Source organism: Crotalus tigris, unplaced genomic scaffold (assembly GCF_016545835.1).
Source record: "Crotalus tigris isolate CLP2741 ecotype Arizona unplaced genomic scaffold, ASM1654583v1 scf7180000024279.507856, whole genome shotgun sequence".
Classification (NCBI taxonomy): Eukaryota; Metazoa; Chordata; class Lepidosauria; order Squamata; family Viperidae; genus Crotalus; species Crotalus tigris.
The window spans coordinates 235,230-256,398 of NW_024100451.1; the positions used below are offsets into that span (position 1 = coordinate 235,230).

The window sequence follows — 21,169 nt, forward strand, 5'->3', positions numbered from 1 at the left end:
ACATCATCTTTAATTTCACATGGTAGCAAAATAATGGTGTTGAAGGAAAAGTCTTCATCATGGTTCAGTCCAAACCAGGAATAAACAACATGGCGACTGTTTTAGAAAGAAGGTTGAAGTTTATTGAAGAGAGCCAGATAGGAAGATGGCTCTGGAAGAAAAGAGAGAGAGAGAGAGAGAGAGAGAGCACATGTAGGGAGTGGATTTTTATACCCACTGGAGCCTTTTGTTTGGAGTTATTCCTATGGCATGAACTTTGACTTGAGTCTGAGTGTGCCCTTTGGCATCTGTGGATTAATCCTATTATGTCCTGTCTTAAAGTTTGGGTGGGGTATGTAGATTTTAGGTGTCTTTGTCTTGAGGGAAGTCAGCCCCCCAGAGAAGGAAATATTAAAAGGGCAGAAAAATATATTTCCTCAAAAGGATTTTAAAAGCAGAAACCAACCCTGCCCCCAAGTCTCTCTGTCCCAAGCAGAAGCCAGCCCTATACAATGCAGATGTAAACCATCAGAAAAGCCCCAACTAGGAGATCAAGACAAAGACCTAAAATCAGCATACCCCACCTGAGATGGGACATAATAGGACTAACCCATCACCATCAAGAATACCAGAGAGGCACACCTAGACTCAGGTCAGAATAGATGACACAGGAAATAGCCTCAAAGTTCATGCCACAGGAACGGAGAACCATTCCAAACAAAAGGCTTCAGAGGTTATAAAAACCTACTAGCCACACATGCTCGGCCCTTGTTTCTCTCCTGTTTCCTGCCAGAACCATCTTTCGGTCTGGCTCTTCAATAAATTGCAACCTTCTTTCTAAAACAGTTGCCACGTTGTTTATTTATCCCCGGCTTGGATGAACCAGGATGAAGACTTTTCTTTCAACAGTCTCTTAATCTTCTAGCTTCAACCGTCCTGAACAGTTTACAGCTGTATTTTTACAGAGCTGGCTTCTGCTTGGGGGAGGGAGACTTGGGGATATTAAGAAAAAACTGGGTATGCTTTTCTGCCTCTTTTAAGATTCTTTGAGGAAAGATAATATTCTCCCCCTTTTTAATGTTTCCTTCTGGGGAGGGCTGACTTCCCACAACAGTTATGGTCATTGAAGGCATATTAGAGCCCTTCATGCAAATAGAAATGCCAGATGTTCAAAAGTTTTAGAAAAGGCAGAGACATTAGTGCAGATGTATACTAGGTAATACAGAAAGTCAAAAATGATACTCCAAATTATTTCATTAATTATAGACAAGTCTGTGTCACAACATCAAAGTGCAGCACATCCTTGAAAAAATGGGAATCCCGAAACAACTCATTGTCCTCATGAAAATTCTATACACAAGACAGAAGACACGGTCTACTACACAACATGGACGAAGAGGATGAACTCAATTATTATAGTGATGGATGCATCGTCCTAAAACCTGAAGGGTCAGATTAGGGATACATCATTCAGAAGAAATTACCCACGTGGATGGCAGCGACTTGATGGCAACTAGTCGAAAAGCGATTAGTGTAGTAAAAACATAGAAATCACGGAAATAGGTGGCAAAGCCTTTAGTTGGCGCCAAGAATTTCGGGGTGGAGGACACGTAAACTCCCTTTCCCATTAGCCAGTTAGCTAAACTATAAACCACGCCTCCCAGCGATCCAGCGGCGGAAAGGCCAACCAATCCCCAAGTTCGCAAAGGGGATTGCAATATCGCTCCGCCCAGAAGCTAACCCATTCTTTCTGATTGGCTAAGCCGGGTCGGAGGGGGAAAAAATCGCAGCGTGCCACATCACTCTTTCTCAGCTAAAGCCCTTCCCTCGCGGTCAACGGCGACAAGCATCTTACGCTGACGTCATTTTTATCCGTCTGCTCTTTGCTCCGGAAGTTTTGGAAGGCGAATCCAAAGACGTTCTCCGTGGAAATGTCACAATGCTTCCTTTCTAACTCTGCCTCCCCTCCGCCCGCGGCCGCCTGTCACACCCTTCGCTCTTAAAGGAAACGCGTCACTCTTTGGACCGAGGAGGAGTTGGGGGAGGCGCTGCGCGGCTTCGCTTTCGGCCCCCGCCCGCGCTCCCCAGGCGCGGAGCGTTCCGAGTACAACTTCCGCGAGAAGTATGCGCGTGAGAGGAGAGCGCGGAGGCTGTGGCGGCTGCGACTCCTCCGACCATGCAATGGCGGTCGTTGGTGTTGGCGCTGCTGGCCCTGAGACTGGCTGGGCAAGCCCTCCTGTGGCTGGCGGGGCCCAGCTTCGGCTTCTACCAGCAGCGCCTCCGGACCTTTTCCTGCGGCAGCCCGGCCAAGGAAGGAGACTCCTCCAACTCGCGGTGCCTCAAAGCTCCTCATTGGGCCTCTTTCTTGGGACGAGTTTGGGGAGGCGATAGCGGCGGAGGCGATGGCGGCCGCGGGGAGAGCCCCAACCCCACTGCTGCTTCTTCCTCGTGGTCCCGCCGCAGTGGCCACGACGAGTACGAGCAGCGCTACAACCGGGCTTTCCCCCCTCAGCTCCGGGCCCAGTTGCGCGACGCCGCCCGCAGCATGTTCTCTTTCGGCTACGACAGCTACATGGCCCACGCTTTCCCTCAAGACGAGCTGAACCCCATCGACTGCCGCGGGCGCGGGCCCGACCTAGCTGACCCGTAAGTTGCCACGCCGGGCTCGGAGGCATTGGAGCGGCCGAGAGGGCAGGGGTTGCCGCCGTGGCTCTCGCCTTCCCCTAGCCCGGTTGTGTTCAGGACATGGGGTGTGGGTTGGCGAGGAGAGGGTGGAAAAACAGGCGTTAGGTTAGCATCCTCAGGGGAGGTAGCTGCTTTGCCTGTAAGTTAAATGGACAGGGAGTGTCTGTGATACGGTAATTTAAGGATTTGGCTTGAGAAAGAAAGCGATTGCTGTGTGATGACTGAGGGGTACATTGAAAGTACATTTTCAAAAGTTAAGAATGGCTTTTATCCTTTTGATTCAGTCCTCACAGTGCTTGATGTGTTTCCAGTTCATTGCTGTTCATTGTATGTATAGGAACAATTAAATGCCACAAATACCCCGATTTAAGAGGCTGACAATAAAAATAAAAGTCCCAGTAATACGTGTGAAAGTAGTGCAAGACTGCAAGATTCGCAGGATATGAACAGATGAAAGAGTAAAATCATGATAGTAATAATAAAATATGATTATTGTTTACTGAAGTCTACCACTTCTTTGAAGCAGCGTGTGGAAGGATTTAGTAGGTGATAACCATGATTTAGCGCAGTCTATTTCAAATTCCTTTTCTTTGTTAGATTTTTATAGTTCAGTGTCTGACAGAATTATGTTGAATTTGGTGATCATATCTTGCATGTTGTTTATACTTCTAAAGATCTTTGACCTTGAAAATTGCATAAGCGTTGCTTCATTCCCCCCAAGAGGAATCTTTCTCAGGTGTAAATACTAAGCTTACTGCTTTGAAAGTATTAATAATTTCTATGTATGCCTCTCTCTTGCAGCCACATATATCAACCTCAGATTGCTTTTGAATAGTTGCATGTGAATGTTGAGGTGCACTTTCTAGATTAACAAATCTAAGAGGACATGTCTCATTATGTATATTTTTGGGCAAGTTGATTTAGAAGTCAGTTTTATGATATCTTAAAAATAGTGTATTGTTTTCTAATTAATGCCAGCCTGAGAATATAATAAAAAGTGTGGTGGATAATTCTTCTATCTAACCTTCTCATAGAATTGCTATCCATAGTAATAAATAATATTTTGGGGAGCAATAGGCCATTCTTTGTGTAGTTCCCAACAATTGGCATTGATATTGGGGAGAGAGTATGTTTATGTGTATAAAATCCATCATAACCAGTAGGGCTGTGTAAGTCACTTGGAATAATTCTATGTAACAAAATCATGAGTAAAGCATTGATGATTTAAGTAGTTGACTTTGCCAGAGGTTGGTGTGTCCACTTTAACAGCTGTTCCTGTGAGAGTACATTCATAGAAGTCATATTTGTTGGAACTGCTGAATTAAAGCAAACTTCTCTAGAAAATGTATATTGCCCTAATGATAAATAGCTATTGATAGTTGCTAGTTCAATATAGGCTTATTTTCCATGACTATGTGATCCTTTTTTAAAGTGATCACACTTTGCACTATTAGATTCTGTAGTTTAACAGGACATAGTGTGATTGTTTTTGACAATTCTGAATGCCTCTGTACTTCATTGGATGCTTTTAAAATTTGCTGGATGACATATGAAAATAGGGCATTCTTTTTTTTTTTACATATATTTTTTACGCATACCCTTTACTTTTTGCAGCTCTAAAATCTCTTTTCCTAATCTTGGTGATTAACATTGCATATAGTATTTCAAATGCAGTTGCATTTTTCATGCATACTGTTATTATACTGCATAAAATATTGGCAGCCTTTTTAGTGTCACTTTTAATCTTCCCTATATAGAATTTATATAGACAGTTGCCCTAATAGTTTCCATTCTGCTATGTAACGCATTCCTAAGGAACTTTAATCAACTTGGTCCTTGTAAGAATATTTATAATGTTAACTTTTTGCTTCCATGTGCATTCCATTTTATTTTGTGACAATGATCTTCATTGCTATTTTATTTTCAGTTTTGAAATATTCTTCTGAAACCACTTGCGTTATTTTTTGCTTTTAGTAATCCTAAAACATTAACTCACCAAATGTAGTCATCTCACTATTAATCCTTAACTCCAGAGATGATTCATGAAGAGCTTAAAAAGCACTGGACCCAATATAGTCTATTGAGAAACACTAGTTATGGTATTTATCTGTAAAAAAAAAATAATGTACAGCTGTTGCTGCTTTTTCCTTCCTGATTAAGCCAGGAGTCCCCAACCTGTGGCCCACTACTGGGCTGTGGCCTAATTGTCACTGGGCCATATGAGTGGCTGGCTGGTGCCTGCATGTGCATGGCCCTTTCCCCACAAGCAGCACTGCTTTGTGGGTGTTCGCAGCCCCACTCGTGCAAGCATCATTGTGGCCCTCTGCAGTCCCACTCACGTGAGTGTCACATAGGCATTTCTAGGCCCACTTGTATGAGCATTGCCAGAAACATAGGTGCTTACACCCACACACACACATGCCTGCCCCCCCCCCAGATCCGGGCCGCCAACCTGAGAAGATTGGGGAACTGATTTAAGCTATGAGTTCTCAGATTGCTACAGATTTTGAATAGTTTCTAAATAGAAAATATTGGAAAATGGCAATTTTTCTAATAAAATATTTTTTATGGAAATAATATATATCTGGAATAAATTGTTATCTGGTAACTGATACATATGGTTACATATAGAAATAATAAATGTGAGGTTGACTTTCAGATTTGATCAGAACAAAGATTCTTGGAGCAAGTGGAAAGCTGTTCATTCAGATTTATACATTTTCATAGTGGACTTAATGTATCTTTATGGGAAAATATTAAAAGTTCTTCAAAAATTTGGCTGTTTATTGGAAGTGCATTTTATCACTATAAATTTGAACTTTTATTAGAAATAAAGTAATATGTGATGTTGGCATTCTCCATGCTATTCTTTTAGAAGTTATAATTGTGGCTATTTTCAAACATATGTGCCATTTAGAAGTATAGTTCTCTGATTTCTGTCATCATTCTTTCCAAATAGCCTAGATTAATCTGATTAAACAATTAGTGTAATTAGCGTAACACATTAGGCAGATAATGTGTGTGTGTGTATGAATATAATTGTCATGGTTCCGACAGATGAAACTTTTCAAAGAACTTCAAGGCATTGTTTACCTTAAAGAATCTTTATGGGAGTAGCATAGCTTCGGCACTAATATAGTTGAAGCCAAAAACTGGATTCCCCTCCCCTGAGCACATAGTATCAAAGCACAATTCCCTCCTTCAATTAACAGTTATAAATCACATTGTCCAATTAGTTTGAAATGTAGGCTTTCCTTCCTGTTCTGCTACTGGCTAGTTCTCCAGCAGGATGGCTGTAGAGTCTAATGGATGGGTTCTATGACAGCCTTCCTGCCCGGCAGACTGGGTAAAAACTTTGGCCACACCCCTTCCTTTGGGCGTGACCCCAGTTTTGACTCAGTCTCGAAGCCTGGTAGAAGTGCGAGAAGCAGCTCTTAGAACACAAAAAAGGAATTTCACTCCAAAAAAAGAGAAAAAATCTTCTCGTCCTTTCGATTTGAAAGCAGGGATTTCTGGCAGCTGATTAGGAACTTTGACGGGTGCAGCCAGGATCGTCGGAGTGGTGAGAGGGGCTTCAGGGCGGCTAGCTGGGGAGGCTTGGACCTGGGCCGGATCGCTCGCCGATATCCGGCCCGCCGAGCAGCTATTTGGCGCAGGGACCGTTCAGACCGGATTGCTAGCCGCTCTCCGGCTCGCCAAACAGCTGAGTGGCCGACTCCGCTCGGCTGACGGAGCCGAGGCGCCGCTCGGCGCTAAACAGCTGAGCGGCGTGGGAAGCAGCAAACCGCGGCGCCGCTCGGCATCGATCAGCTGAGCGGCGCAAGAAGCACGCCCTGACCAGAGCAGAGCTCTAGCGCCGTTCTTTCTCCTCAGCGGAGAGGCGCAGCCCCCTTAAGGCCAAAGGAATTACTGAACCGGGAATCACCTTATTGCTGAATTTAAAGATCCGCCATTGTTTGAGCCTCGTGGCTTCTCTGGCTACTATTGGGAGGCGTGGCTTCCTCCCATTCGCCATTTTGAACGAGCAGATCAACCCGCTGTTTTCCTTTGTGGGTGGGTCTACCATCCGGGCCTTTTTCCCCTGCAGATAAAGAAGTGATCCTTTATACAATTGCCTGACCGAGGTTACCTTAACACATTGGGGCAAGAGGAAGGAAGAGGGAAAAGAAAGAGAACTACCATCAGTTCTGATCGTGGTCTGTTGCCACAGCCACAGATTGGGGGAGAGAGATATTAACTGCATTGAGCCTGGACTTAGGTGAGGAGGTGAGGAGGAATAATTTCTCTAACTGTTCCTATAGTGACCTTTAGTCACTGCCTTGCAGGATCTCCTGTCCAAAGAATCCTGTCTGTCCGGCCATTGTTTGTATAGGCAGAAGAGGGCATCAGCCCCAAGCATCTGCATCTGATCTGCGTATCTTATTCCCCCACTCCAGGCATTGCCTACTCGGGGTGCCTGGCACAATGGCAGACAATGTCTCGTATTCAGTCACACAGGTCCCTCAATTGTCCCCCCCACAGCAGCAACAAAAACGCAGATCTTCTGAACCAGAGGTGGGGGGGAAGAAGAAGGCTAAAACAAAGCACCTTACTCAGAAGGGACAATCTAAAACGGCTGAGCGAGAGGCTTTGAGGAGACATTTGGCTTTAGAACGACAAATTAGCAGAGCACAGAGAACCAATTCCAATGGGACAAGTATGGTTTCCCCTGTCCCAGTGGTGGCACCCAGCTCAGAACCTACTGCCCAGGAAGTTCTCAAAACTTGATCTCCTCCTGGGGAAACTGAACAGTTAGATTCCTCCAATCCCTCCTCACCAGCTTCTTCACCCGACCACACTCCAGCGTGTCACTCCAGCGACAAAGCGCAGGAGAACATATGGTCGGCACAATTTCAGGCATTCATGCAGGATGCCTTTTCCCAGTTCATGGCTTCTAAGGGGCAAGTGGCTTTTCACACACCCCATAAGGGACGAACTAGGCCGCCCCCTACCAACATTTCTGAGACTTCCTCTCAAATAGGAGAGGGTGACTCATTAGACCTTGATATGTCAGACATGCCCCTTTCGGAGGATGAGGAGACCGCACCTGAGCAGGCGACGAGCTCTGGCCTCTTTAACCCAGCGCTCCTAAAATCACTCCTGATAAAGGCAGTCTCCACGGTCAGCCTGACATCAGTATAGGAAGAGAAGCCCTCTACAAGCAAGGAGGCCAATCCTCTATTTGCCAAAAAGGTTCCACAGGATAAGTACATTCCATGTCCGGAGGTCTTCGTGACCACGGTAGAGGAACAATGCTCCTCACTTGCAAGCCCACCGGCACCCAATAGCGTGGAAAGAAAGCTTTTCAATCTCTCTCCCTCCTTCTTGAACAAGTTAGAGGTTCCTACGGTAGATAACCCCTTGATCTCATTATTTTCTACCTCCGCGATTCCAGGGGACATGGCGGAGGCCTTGAAACCTGAAGAAAAGAAATTTGAACACTCCCTCCGTCGTTCCCACATGGCTGCAGCCTGGGCGGCCAAAGCAGCCACTTCATCATCATTCTTCGCGAGGGCCTGTATTATGTGGTTGAGGGAACTGCAAAGCACGGTGCCTCCAGATCAGGTCAGAGTACACCAGACATTGGCCAAGCTCCTCGCGGCCTCTCAGTTCATGGCTGACGCTTCGCTGTACGCAACAAAGTACGCGGCAAGATCCATTGCGGCCACAGTGGCCTCGTGTAGACTACTGTGGCTCAAAAATTGGAAGACAGACCTGAGGTCCAAGTGGCGTCTCTCGACGTCCAAATACAGCGGGGCATTCCTATTTGGGTCCATACTGGACCCGCATGTCAGTGAAGGCAGAGACAAGAGGAAGATCTTAGTACACCCATCAAAGAAGTTTGATAGGAGAAGCAGTCAAGACTTCCGGAGACAGGGCTCCCGCCCAGGAAGCCCCTGGGAATGGAGGCAGCCCTTTCGGTCAGGGCAATCCTGGGACTGGCCCAGAGGCTCGCGATCCTTCTACCCGAGACAGGATCGACCCCAGGATCGCCAAAGCACAGGAGCCAGAGGCCAGTTCCAGCCCAGACGTCCATATAGGGGATCGGGAGGCAGATCCTTTAAGTGCACCAAGTGACGCCAAACAGGACACTCCCATCGGGGGTCGGTTAGGAAATTTCATCGAGGTCTGGGAGCAGACCACTACCGACACCTGGGTCTTGGAGACGATCAGACATGGTCTGACCTTAGACTTTTGTTCTCCCCCATCAAACCGGTTCATCAGATGTCCCATCTCCAGAAAGGTACACAAGGCAAGGTTGTTAACTTTGGCCATAGCTCACCTCCTGTCAATTCAAGCCATAGAGAGGGTACCAAAGGGAGAGGAAGGAAGAGGATTTTATTCCATCCTCTTCGTTATCCCGAAGTCATCAGGAGGATGGAGAGCAATATTGGACCTGAAGGGCCTGAATTATTACATAAAATACAGGAGGTTCAAGATGCACTCCTTGAAATCCATCCTAGCCAGCGTCAGGGAAGACGATCTACTATCCTCAATAGACCTGACAGAGGCGTACCTACACATTCCCATTCATCCCAGTTACCGGAAATTCCTCAGATTTACCTACGCGGGCCGACATTACCAATACAGGGCCCTACCCTTCGGGCTATCCTCAGCGCCAAGGGTATTTACCAAGATCCTAGCTGTAATAGCGGCCCATCTCAGGATGATGCCGGTTCGCGTACAGTTTTATCTGGACGCATCTTGATCCAGTCCAGATCTCAGGAACAAGCAAAGGCAGATCTCAAGACCACAATCCGAACCCTACAGGGGCATGGATTCTCGGTCAATTTGGCCAAGAGTCATCTCACTCCCTCAAGGAGACTGCAACACCTAGGCGCAGTAATAGACTCGTCACAGTGCAGGGTATACCTTTCCCAGGAACGACGAATCAGCATATCCAAGCTAATTCACCAAATTCAGAGAATCAGGAGAGTGCCCTTGATACAGCTCTCGAAACTCCTGGGAAAGATGATATCTTGCATGGGCAATATACCATGGGCAAGGCTCCACTCGAGGGAGTTGCAGTGGTTCCTCCTACCATACCAGAGGAGGAATCTCAGCACCTCCAACAGGAAGGGCTTAGTACCAGTACAGGTGATGAGATCACTGAAATGGTGGATATCTCCCAAGATACTCAAGGGGAGTATATTCAAGGAGCCGAACAGGGTCACGCTCACGACAGACGCGAGCCTGTTCGGATGGGGAGCCCACCTGGGAACCCAGATAGCACAGGGCCACTTGGACCAGAAGGACCTTTCACACAGTATCAATTGGCTAGAGCTCTGGGCCATCCACCTGGCTCTACGTCATTTCTCACACCTAGTAACAAGGAGGCACGTCCTCGTATTAACAGACAATGTAGCAGCCAAGGCACATGTAAACAAGGAAGGAGGAACGCGATCAGTGGAACTAATGAAGGAGGCATTAGCTCTGGCTCGGTGGGCAGAAACCAATGTGAGTTCTATCAGAGCAGAACACATCTCGGGGGAGACAAACACCCAAGCAGACTCCCTGAGCAGAGCCAAGGTGGATCAGGTGGAATGGCGCCTGGATCCGGCTCTCTTCGAGGAGATCTCCCGGAGATTCGGACAACCGCATCTGGACCTATTTGCCAATCACAAGAACACTCAACTTCCCAGGTTCTTCTCCAGATTCCCGTCTCCGGGGTCGGAGGGAACGGATGCCCTCAGGTGTCGGTGGCCGGCGCATCTCCTGTACGCCTTTCCACCGTTGCCCTTGATACCGGCGACCATACGCAAGTTGATTCTGGAAGGCGCAGAGATAGTCTGCATTGCCCCGCATTGGCCACGGCGCCTGTGGTTTGCCGACCTCGTGGACCTTTCGATATCACCCCCGTGGAGGATTCCCCCGGACAGAGTAACTCTCAGCCAGGGCAAGTTTGTACACCCAGAACCCCAGTGGCTACAACTAGCCACTTGGCATTTGAGCGGCAAAGTTTAGCCAAGCAATCTTACTCGGCAGGGGTGATATCGATCATACAAGCTTCACGACGAGCGTCCACGAACAGGATTTACGATGCTACATGGAAAGGCTTTTGTAGGTGGTGCGTTTCTCTGCACCTAGATCCAGCTGCAGTATCTATCCCCAATATTCTAGATTATCTCCTGGAGGATCTTAATAAGGGCCTATCAGTCAACACTATTCGCAGACAGATATCGGCTCTCTCAACTGTACTCTCCTGCGACAACTTAACATCCCTAGCGCAACATCCAGCAATTAGCGCCTTTTTAAAAGGGGCGACCAACACAAAGCCCCCGGTCATACACAGGTACCCGTCTTGGAACTTGCCTAAAGTCCTTCTAGCCTTGACATCAGCACCCTTTGAGCCTCTTGAATCATGTTCCCTTCATCACCTATCGCTGAAGGTAGCCTTCCTTGTGGCAATTACTTCAGCAAGGAGAATTTCAGAACTAGCGGCACTGTCAGTAAGAAAGGATCTGTGTACCTTCTTCAAGGACAAGGTCGTTCTTAGGCCAGACCCGGCCTTCATTCCGAAGGTGAACAGCATCTTTCACAGGTCTCAGGAACTGACTCTTCCTGATTTCTGCCCAAAACCCAAACATAGGGTAGAGCATAGATGGCACAAGCTGGACGTGCGTAGAGCGCTGTGTTTCTACGTGAAACGCACTTCGGCCATCCGCAAGACAGAAGCATTATTTGTTTCCTTCCAACCATCAACTATGGGAAAGAAGGTGTCTTCTTCCACCATAGGTAGGTGGATCAGGGCCTGCATAGCCCAAGCCTACGTCTCGCAGGAACTACCAGTACCCGCACATGTGACTGCACATTCAACACGGAGCGCAGCCACATCTGCGGCGTGGCTAACACAAGCGCCGGTGGAAGAAATTTGCAAGGCAGCAACTTGGTCTTCACCGTCCGTCTTCATTCGGCATTACCGTTTAGACTCCCTTGCCGCAGCAGATGCTGCCTTTGGTAGAAGAGTGCTACAGCAAGTCGTACCTGCTCAGAATTCGGTAGCCTAGACATTCCCTCCCAGGGGGACATGAGGGCTTTGGTATGTCCCATCCATTGGACTCTACAGTCATCCTGCTGGAGAAGGGGCGTTGTCTTACCTGAACGCCTTTTCTCAGCAGGATGATGTAGAGTCCAAGCCCACCCAGGGGTTAGGTCTAGGCAGGTATATAAGAAAGAGCTGCAATATCAATTCCAACAAAGTTTCTCGCCTAAGTCAAAACTGGGGTCACGCCCAAAGGAAGGGGTGTGGCCAAAGTTTTTACCCAGTCTGCCGGGCAGGAAGGCTGTCATAGAACCCATCCATTGGACTCTACATCATCCTGCTGAGAAAAGGCGTTCAGGTAAGACAACGCCCCTTCTTATCATCTCTTATTTCAAGGTCTGAATTCACACACTAATACAATGTCTAACTACTGTATTTTCCGACGTATAAGATGACTGGGCATATAAGATGACCCCCACTTTTCCAGTTAAAATATAGAGTTTGGGCTATACTCGCCGTATAAGACTATCCCTCTTCCAACGCACACCAAATAAAAATTAAAAAACATCAGATTTGATTTCAATATGGTACCGTAATTTTAATTAAAATGCTTATGACATGCACACACACACGCCTCCTTTCCCTCCTCCCTCTCCCTCCAATCCTTCCCCCCCACCCCGATTTGCAGCTCCAAAAGTGCAAAGCAGCAGGGAGACAGATCGAGTTTTGTCGCTAATTTCCCAGGGTGAACATTTACCAGCCTGTGACTTCAAGTCAGCAAAAAGCAGCTGCAAACCACATGCCCGCTAGAGCGAGCCATGGGGACGGTGGCGGCTGACGATGCCTTCGCGACCTTTGTGAGCAGCGGCTGCAGGGCGAGATGAAGGAGGAAGAGAAGGAGCGAGCGGGTCCCTTCTGTTGCCTCCCCCGGTAGCGAGCTCCAGCTTGGAGCAAACAGACTGCGTACCTAGATCTCCGGAGACGGGATCTCCTCCTCTCGGTCTTCCACCCCACAAATCCTCCACAGCCTCCCCGAGCCGAGCTCCCCCCCCCCGAGTTTGGTGGGATGTACTTGCAAAGCTCCCCCCGTTTGAAACGACAGATTGGGATATGGAGCTGGGAGCGAGCAGAAAGCCTGCCTGTTTGTAAGCTGGGAAACTTCGGGGCTCTGCCTTGTCAATCGCACACACACCTTGATGAAAATTGCCCTGCCTGCAAAAGGACTTCTCAGCAGTTTTTTAAAGCAACACCTCCAAGAATGAAATTGGCGACAGCCAGAATGTTTAGGGAGGAAGGAAAGGAAGCTTAAAGTTAATAAACCGAGTAAGAAAGGCATTCGCCCTTCGAAAACTTGCATTTCCACAAATGTGATAAGTTGCCCCCTTTTCAGGTAATGGGGGGGAAGTAAATGCTTTCCTTTTAATTTCGGCTTTCCTTTTAATTTGTTATTAAAACTCAGTGCACTACAGTACTTATTGACGGGAGCCAGATTGACCAGCCAGGATCTGTCATAAATAACACCACAAATGCACCATGCAAGTTTATTTAGGTGGGGGGAAACCGCTGGCATAAGCTCGGTGGAAGTTGACGGGCGAAAGGACCGTGTAGCTGTTTTCTGTCCCCCCCTCCATTCCTGCTTCGTAAATCCAAGAGGAATTTAGCTGACACCCCTACCTCCCCTTCCAGACTCATAGCCTCCTCCTTCCTCCCTACCATGTGGGGCACGAGGAAAGAGGGAACGCCTTGCGCCGCCGCCTGCCTGCCCACCTCCGCAGCCGCCGGTCGCACGCTCAGTATGAGCTGCCACTGCATCCCCCCCATGAGCATCTCCTACTGCCCCGCCTCCTTTAAAGCTCCACCTCCCCCAAGCTACTCCCACCGGGGGTGAGAGGTCAACGCCAAAAAGGCCCGGGATGATGGCGGAAGAAGTGTTGAGAAGTGCCTCGAATGGACGCAGATGCTTAGGTTTGTTTTCATTATTAAAAAAAACCCATCCTACAACTCTTTTCCCCCCCTTCCCCATTACATGGGCCATCTCTTTCTACTTCATTCGAATGAATTAATCACGGGGCGGCCACTACCAATCCACAGTTCTGGAGGGGTGGGCAAGGGATTGGGATGTCGAAGGAGAGGGAAGAAGAGAGAAGGAGGCGGTATGCAATGTAGTATTATAGAATGAGGAATAAACCTCCAGGAAATCTTACCGTCATGACAGCCAGATAATGCCTATCGTACTCCCAGTATAGAGGCCGGAAAGAGATACCTTTAGTTGATCGATTGGTTTTAATAATGATAACCCTAGGACTCTTTTTGAGCGAGGGGGGGGGGAGAGAAAGCCAAACCACATGTGTAAAGGAATAAAATAGAATACCCGTATTTTCTGGCATATAAGACAACTGGGCGTATAAGACGACCCCTGACTTTTGAGAAGATTTTCATGGTTTAGAAAGTCGTCTTATACGCCGGAAAATACGGTAACTCCCACCACATTCTGCCTCCTTCCCCAGCATCATCTAATTCTAAAAGTAAAGCATAAGAAAGAAAAAGGCTGCATCTTCATATGTTGTCAAAGCAAGAACATCCAATGTTAGCAGTGTTAACAATGATATATGCTGAATAGGGAAATATTTGTGTAATCTCAAATTTTCACAGATTAGGTTTATATAATGTTGACGTATCTTTTAACAGTGTTTCTGGTCTTATGTTATTAGAATAATGAAACAATAAATACTAAAATTTTCTAAATAGCAAACTGCCATTTTGGTTATTTTTTCTATGTATGTATAAAATCCCCAGTTCTTGGATGTCTGTTGTTTTTTTAGGGCAGATGTTCTTTCTATATTTTTTCATAGAATTATCACTGATTAACTGTATCTCCATTGTTTTCATCATAGGTAGACCTCTATAATTAATTATAGACCATTTGGTTAAACCCATGGAAGTAAGTTCCATTTCTTGAAAAAGAGAACATTTAACTATGATCTCTACATAGCGTTGTCTATAGATATTTTTCTGCAGAATAGTTATTTCTAATCATTAATATTCTAAAAAGAAAGTGTTTGCTGTATTAAAGTAATAAATGAGGCTTTTTGCAAAAAAAAATTGATATCAGGTTTGTATGGTATTTACAGCAATTTTTACTTTATAAAATTTATTTACCAGGGACAACAGCTTTTTTTCTGTCATTTATAGCACTTCCTGCCCCTGCTCCAAGCTTGAGCAATTACATAAGTATTTCATATTTTCTAAAATCATGCAATGTGCTATATATAATATGGGGCTTAGTTAAGAACAGTATGCAAAAAGTCTTAGGTCAGTTTGTAGAGAAAAACAAATCTCCAGGTTTAGAGGAGCTTAGCATGCATTTTAAAAGGAACTCTTTATTTTAAAATAAAAGTTGAGCAATGGCTTGTTGCTTCAGATAATGCTACAGCAAAAAGATGCTTTATGGATAATAGCTCTGTGCTTTAAGATGAGTCAAATTTGAATCCACTTTTTCCATAAGTCATTTAGCTAAAATCACCTTGTATAGAGTTCAATACTTAATATACTGGGCTACATTAGTTGTGACATAAATAATAGATTATTATTTAAAATATCACTAATATTCAGTTTCTAAAATCAGCCTGGCTGAATCTGCTTTAATTCACTTGAATACTACTTTTAATTATAATTAAAACTTCAGTGGAAATAAGTCCCAGCTATTTTGGTCTCAAAGTTTCATGAATATACAATTCCAAACATACTTTATTTACAAAATAAATAAAGGTGGGATAAAAATCAAATAAATAAATAATAAGCTATGAAAGTGTTGATGTTAAGTTTAAGCTATGTAGCTGCAACTGTAATCTTTTATGCCCTTATCTAAGAATATTTCCCTTATAATTCTTTGGGATGTTTTTCCAGTTAATGGTGCCTGGAATTAGGCTATATCACTTAAAATTTACCTAAGCGAATTAAGTCTTTTTAAATCTGATTGAACTAACTCTAATGAAATTTATTTCAGTTCAAATCTGAATATCAATGATGTCCTGGGAAACTACTCGCTTACTCTGATTGATGCATTGGATACCCTAGCAGTGAGTTAAATCTATTTTTTTAATTGCTGAAAGGAAAAACAAGTGCTATCAGAAAAATATATATCAAATTTCACAAAAACATCATTAATGCAGGGCCTAATTCCTCAGTTTTATAATCTCAATATATTTTTTAAAACTAGTCATGGCTAAAGAAGATTTTTTTGGGCCAATATTGATAACAATCCTGATCTTGCAAGGTTATGAAAAGATCCCTTTCTTTAGCCTGTAATAGGGGGCGGGGTTTTTTTGTTGTTCATTCATGTTTGGCTTGGGAAGTAGGCTTAAGCAAGAAGAGATTCTTTTCTGCATGCCACAGATTTAAGGAGTGGAGAAGTTTGTAGCAACCACAAATATTTACAATTAAAAAGTTTTGGCACAGAGTCTCAAAGGTGCTTTTTTCACAAGGCAATTGGACTTTCTTATTTTTCTTTAAAGATGTTTCGCTTCTCATCCAAGAAGCTTCTTCAGCTCTTCAAAGAAAAACAAGAAAGTCCAGTTACCTTGTGAAAAAGCACCTTTGGGATAACTATGACCTGAATGACTGATAATCTCAATAGACTTGGCACAGAGGTACTGTTCTTATTATTAGGTAGTTTTATACTTTACTATATTATTTTTCTACCCCATGTTATCTTACGTTCCTTGATAGCAGTGGTAGAGGAGAAGTTATTTCAGTTCATATTTTAAGGTAAAGCTAATCAGTTTATATTTATCAAACTAGAAGCCACATTTAGTATTTTACATTAATAGATTTGTGATGGAGCTATATGAACAAAAATATATACTACAATATTTATAATAAAGAAATATGTAGTTGTAACAGCAAAACTATGCAGGTGGCTCTTGGTATTTGTGATTCCATGCCCTATGACTTTGTTTATCTATGATTGCTAAAAAGACACCATATTTTGGAAATTGTGGTAAAAGTTTTCAGTTACCTGGAGTTTTGCTTGTTTTTTGTAACAATCTTCCAATATTTGAGGGACTGTTAACAGAGAAGAAGGAGTCAACCTATTCTCCAAAGCATCTGAGGGCAGGAGAGGAAGTAATGGATGGGAACTTTATCAAAGAGAAGTTCAACCTAGAATTAAGGAGAAATTTCTTAGCAGTAAAAACAATTAATCAGTGGAACAGCTTGCCTCCAGAAGTTGGAGGTTTTAAAGAAGAGATTGGACAGCCATTTGTCCAGAATTGATTAGGGTCTCCTGCTTAAAGAGAGAGTTGGACTAGAAGACGTTCAAGGTCCCTTCCAACTCTATTACATAATTCTGAAAAATGACAGAAAGGCTTTGCATGTACTATATATAAAATAAATTTCTTCAGGGTTCATTATCTGTGGTTCTTTGGCTGGAATAAAACCACAAATAAGAAAAAACATTTAATTATTAAAGGTAATGTTGCTTATAGAAACATTAGGAAAAATATTACACAAAGTTCATATTTTAGGGCAAATGTTTATAACTGCATAATTTTTGTAGATGTGGACTTTTTTTTAAAAAAAAAGCATAATGATGCAGAAATTGAATAGGGGTAGCACTTAAACTGGGAAAGTGAATTGATATTGACAGATTTGTCCAGCTCTTCAATTAAATCATATTGAAATCATTAATTTTATTGCAAGCTGATAATTTGATTTTTTAAACCTCAATGTTGCTAGTAAGCAGAGTCTGTTCTAGCTGTGTGCCTATAACTAAATATTTTAGCATGTTATTAATTTTTTTAGAAATATGTTATGCATTTAATCTTGCTTTCTTTCCCTCCCTCTCTGTCTGTTTCGCTCTGCCCTTCTCTTTGTCACTAGTTAAAAGTGAAACAAAACAGTTTTTGTAAATTAACACTTGATTCCTCTGTTATTTTGTTTTAATCCAGTGGGTCCACTATTATCTATAACAATATCATAAAAGACTTGGTAGAAAATCTTGATAATAGAAATATAGATTGTCCTCGACTTATGACTGGTTGTTTAATGACCATTCAAAGTTATGGTGGAAACGAAAAAGTTATTCATGATACATCCTTGAAGTTACAACTGCTGCATCACACCCCTCTCCCCCCCACACACAGAGCTATATGAATGCATTCTAAGCGCTTCACAACCAGCTCACATTTATGACTGGTTACAACATCCCATTTAGGTGTCATTGTCCACCTAAAAACAATCTGTTGGATAAAGCTGGATTAGGATTTAGTACCCCATGGTTGCTTAATCCTGGAATTTGCTTAATTGTCATGTGATTCCTTTTATTGCCACCGTAAAATAGAGTCCTATCATGTGGTGACTTAACAACCAAAATTCTGGGCTTGTGGTCATAAGATGTGAATTTTAATTGCAGATATTTAAGTTTATTTTTCAAATTGAACAAAAAATTTGGTATAAAGATATGTGGAGTTTTTTTTCAGATCTTCCTTTTTGTTTTTCTTAAAGGTAATGGGAAATTCTTCAGAATTTCGGAAAGCAGTGAAGCTTGTGATAGACACAGTAACATTTGACACAGATTCAACTGTCCAGGTCTTTGAGGCAACAATTAGGTAGGATGTTGCTGAAATTTGACAGCACTGAATGTGAATAATACATTCAAGGAACTCTGAAATAAAATTTCTACATGGAGGGAAGTGTGTAGTGGGGTGCCCCAGGGCTCTGTTCTGGGCCCAGTGCTCTTCAACATCTTCATCAATGATTTGGACGAAGGGATAGATAGGGAACTCATCAAATTTGCAGATGACACCAAGCTGGCAGAAATAGCCAACACTCCAGAAGACAGGCTTAAGATACAGAAGGATCTGGACAGACTTGAACACTGGGCACTATCTAACAAAATGAAATTCAATGGTGAAAAAAGCAAGGTTCTACATTTAGGCAACAAAAACCAAACGCACAAGTACAGCATAGTGCCACCTTGCTCAATAGTAGTAATTGTGAGAGGGACTTCGGAGTCCTAGTAGACAATCACCTAAATATGAGCCAGCAGTGTGCTGCAACTGCCAAAAAGGCCAACACAGTGCTAGGCTGCATTAACAGAGGGATAGAATCAAGATCACGTGAAGTCTTAATACCACTTTACAATGCCTTGGTAAGGCCACACTTGGAATACTGCATCCAGTTTTGGTCACCATGATGTAAAAAAGATGTTGAGACTCTAGAAAGAGTACAGAGAAGAGCAACAAAGATGATTAGGGGACTGGAGGCTAAAACATATAAGGAACGGTTGCTGGAATTGGGTATGTCTAGTTTAACGAAGAGAAGGACAAGGGGGGACATGATAGCAGTATTCAAATATCTCAGGGGCTACCACAAAGAAGAGGGAGTCAAGCTATTTTCCAAAGCGCCTGAAGGCAGGACAAGGAGCAACAGGTGGAAACTAACCAAAGAGAGAAGCAACCAAGAACTAAGGAAAAACTTCCTGACAGTGAGAACAATTAATCAGTGGAACAGCCTGCCTCCAGAAGCGGTAAATGCTCCAACACTGGAAGTTTTTAAGAAGAGACTGGACAGCCATTTGTCCAAAATGGTATAGGGTTTCCTGCCTGAGCAGGGGGTTGGACTAGATGACCTCCAAGGTCCCTTCCAATTTTACTACTACTACTACTACTACTACTACTACTACTACTACTACTACTATTATTAATTCTGCCTGCTGTCTAACTGATGAGATTCACATTATCAGTGTCATAAAATGATGATAAATGTAAAGCAATTCATATAGTTTAATAATTTGGGATTATAATTAATAATTTATAAATTATAATATAAGACTAGTTCTTTCAATCGTAACAAAGTGTTGCTGTCCTATTTGGCTGAGTGTTCTCCAATAAGATGGTTCTACCCGGCAACTATGAAATGCAGGATTAAGGGACAAAGTCAACTTTATGATTAAGAAACACTTAAACTTGTTTTGAATGGATTTAAATCTCCAAGAATGCATGAATTGTATTCCTAAACTGAAGAACCTTGCTGATATTCTGCCTGAACCTTTACGTAATCTTTGAGAAATCTTGGAGAATGAGCAAGGGGAATATAATTCTTACCTTCAAAAAGGTGATAAGGAAACTGGAGAAAAATTCTTGTAGGTGAAATAATATCTGGGCTAGGTTTATAAGGAAGGCTTTAAACTGAATCCTGTAAGGATAGAAGTAGAAACCCTGAGATATGCACCACAGATAAATACTTTTATATTACAGAAATTGGAAGCTGAACTGTCATTTTTAAATGTCGTTTCCCACAAAAAAAGGTAAAGTAAAAAAGAACATGGACTCAGAAGGCGTGAACTGTGAATGGTACAATTTGTAAGACAAAATAATAAAAGGGGAGAGAAATTGCACTGTATGATAAAAATATTGATTCTTGGAAATATGCATTAATGAACATGTAATGCTGTCAAGAGCATTTACATTACAAATAAGAGGAACAAATAAAAGCAATACTGTATTGTCTCTTATCATTTTCCCATCCAAGAAGAAGTGAGTTCTTTCAAAACCAACTTGCAGTTCTTTCAAAAAGGTGTCTTTTGTAGCAATGGGAGATTTAATTGTTCCGACAAGTTAGAGCCAGTTCTGTCAAACATTATCTTTCTAGGAGATTCTTGATTTGTTGATGCTCCTTCAGAAGTTGGAGAACCTTTTGGTTGTTTCTATTGCTTTATTATGCTTTTCTGCCTTTTAAGAAAATCTTATTGCTGCTTTGAGATCTACTGATACGTAGACTGTATATACTTTGTCTTACTGCTAATATGTGTGATCATAATTCTGTTATTTCTGTTGCTATAATATACACATATATTGTCTCATTTAAAATAATAACTAATATAATTTCTTTTAGGGTTTTGGGAAGCCTGCTTTCAGCCCACATAATAATTACAGATGCCAGACAGCCTTTTGGTGATATGACTATTAAGGGATATGACGACGAACTGTTGCATATGGCTCATGACTTGGCAGTAAGGTTATTACCTGCTTTTGAGAATACCAAAACTGGAATTCCTTATCCAAGGGTATGTATAGAACAATTGCCAATTTTCAGGCAAAGGAAATTCAGTCTTTTAACCCAAGGTGTAATGTGTTAAATATTGGAATTTAACTTTGTCTTTAAAAATGTTCTCTGTGTATACTTTTTCTTCTTAGCGTATCTACAAGCTTGAGCTGAATATGCCACTGCCATTTTTTAAAATATATTTTGGAAAGCAGATTCTGTAGTAGATATGCTGAATGAACTCTTGTTTCCTCAAAGATTACAGAGTTCTGGTTTCTTCATGGCGAAATACTGACATACTCTAGATATCCCTTTAAGATCATTTCCCTGTGGAATATGATGCAAGTTTGTGACAGAGCACTGATGAAACCTCTGTCACTAATTTTGAAATTGCAAAAGAGTAATAGAACTGCTTATTCCTTAGTAAGCTTGCTTATA

General features: G+C 43.1%; 1 protein-coding gene across 2 annotated transcripts in view; it reads left to right on the top strand.

The window, feature by feature from the left end:
• Nucleotides 1–2,013: 2,013 nt before the first annotated feature.
• EDEM1 (ER degradation enhancing alpha-mannosidase like protein 1) overlaps nt 2,014–21,169 on the top strand; it is a 32,536-nt gene continuing 13,380 nt past the window's right edge. Inside the window, exons 1-4 of one of the 2 annotated variants that reach the window (XM_039323561.1) lie at nt 2,014–2,625; nt 15,693–15,765; nt 18,191–18,294; nt 20,582–20,753. In XM_039323561.1, the coding sequence (XP_039179495.1) occupies nt 2,156–2,625; nt 15,693–15,765; nt 18,191–18,294; nt 20,582–20,753 (819 nt within the window). In that variant the 5' untranslated portion in view covers nt 2,014–2,155. The remainder of the gene's footprint in view (nt 2,626–15,692; nt 15,766–18,190; nt 18,295–20,581; nt 20,754–21,169) is intronic. The other variant, XM_039323562.1, reaches the window with a different exon arrangement.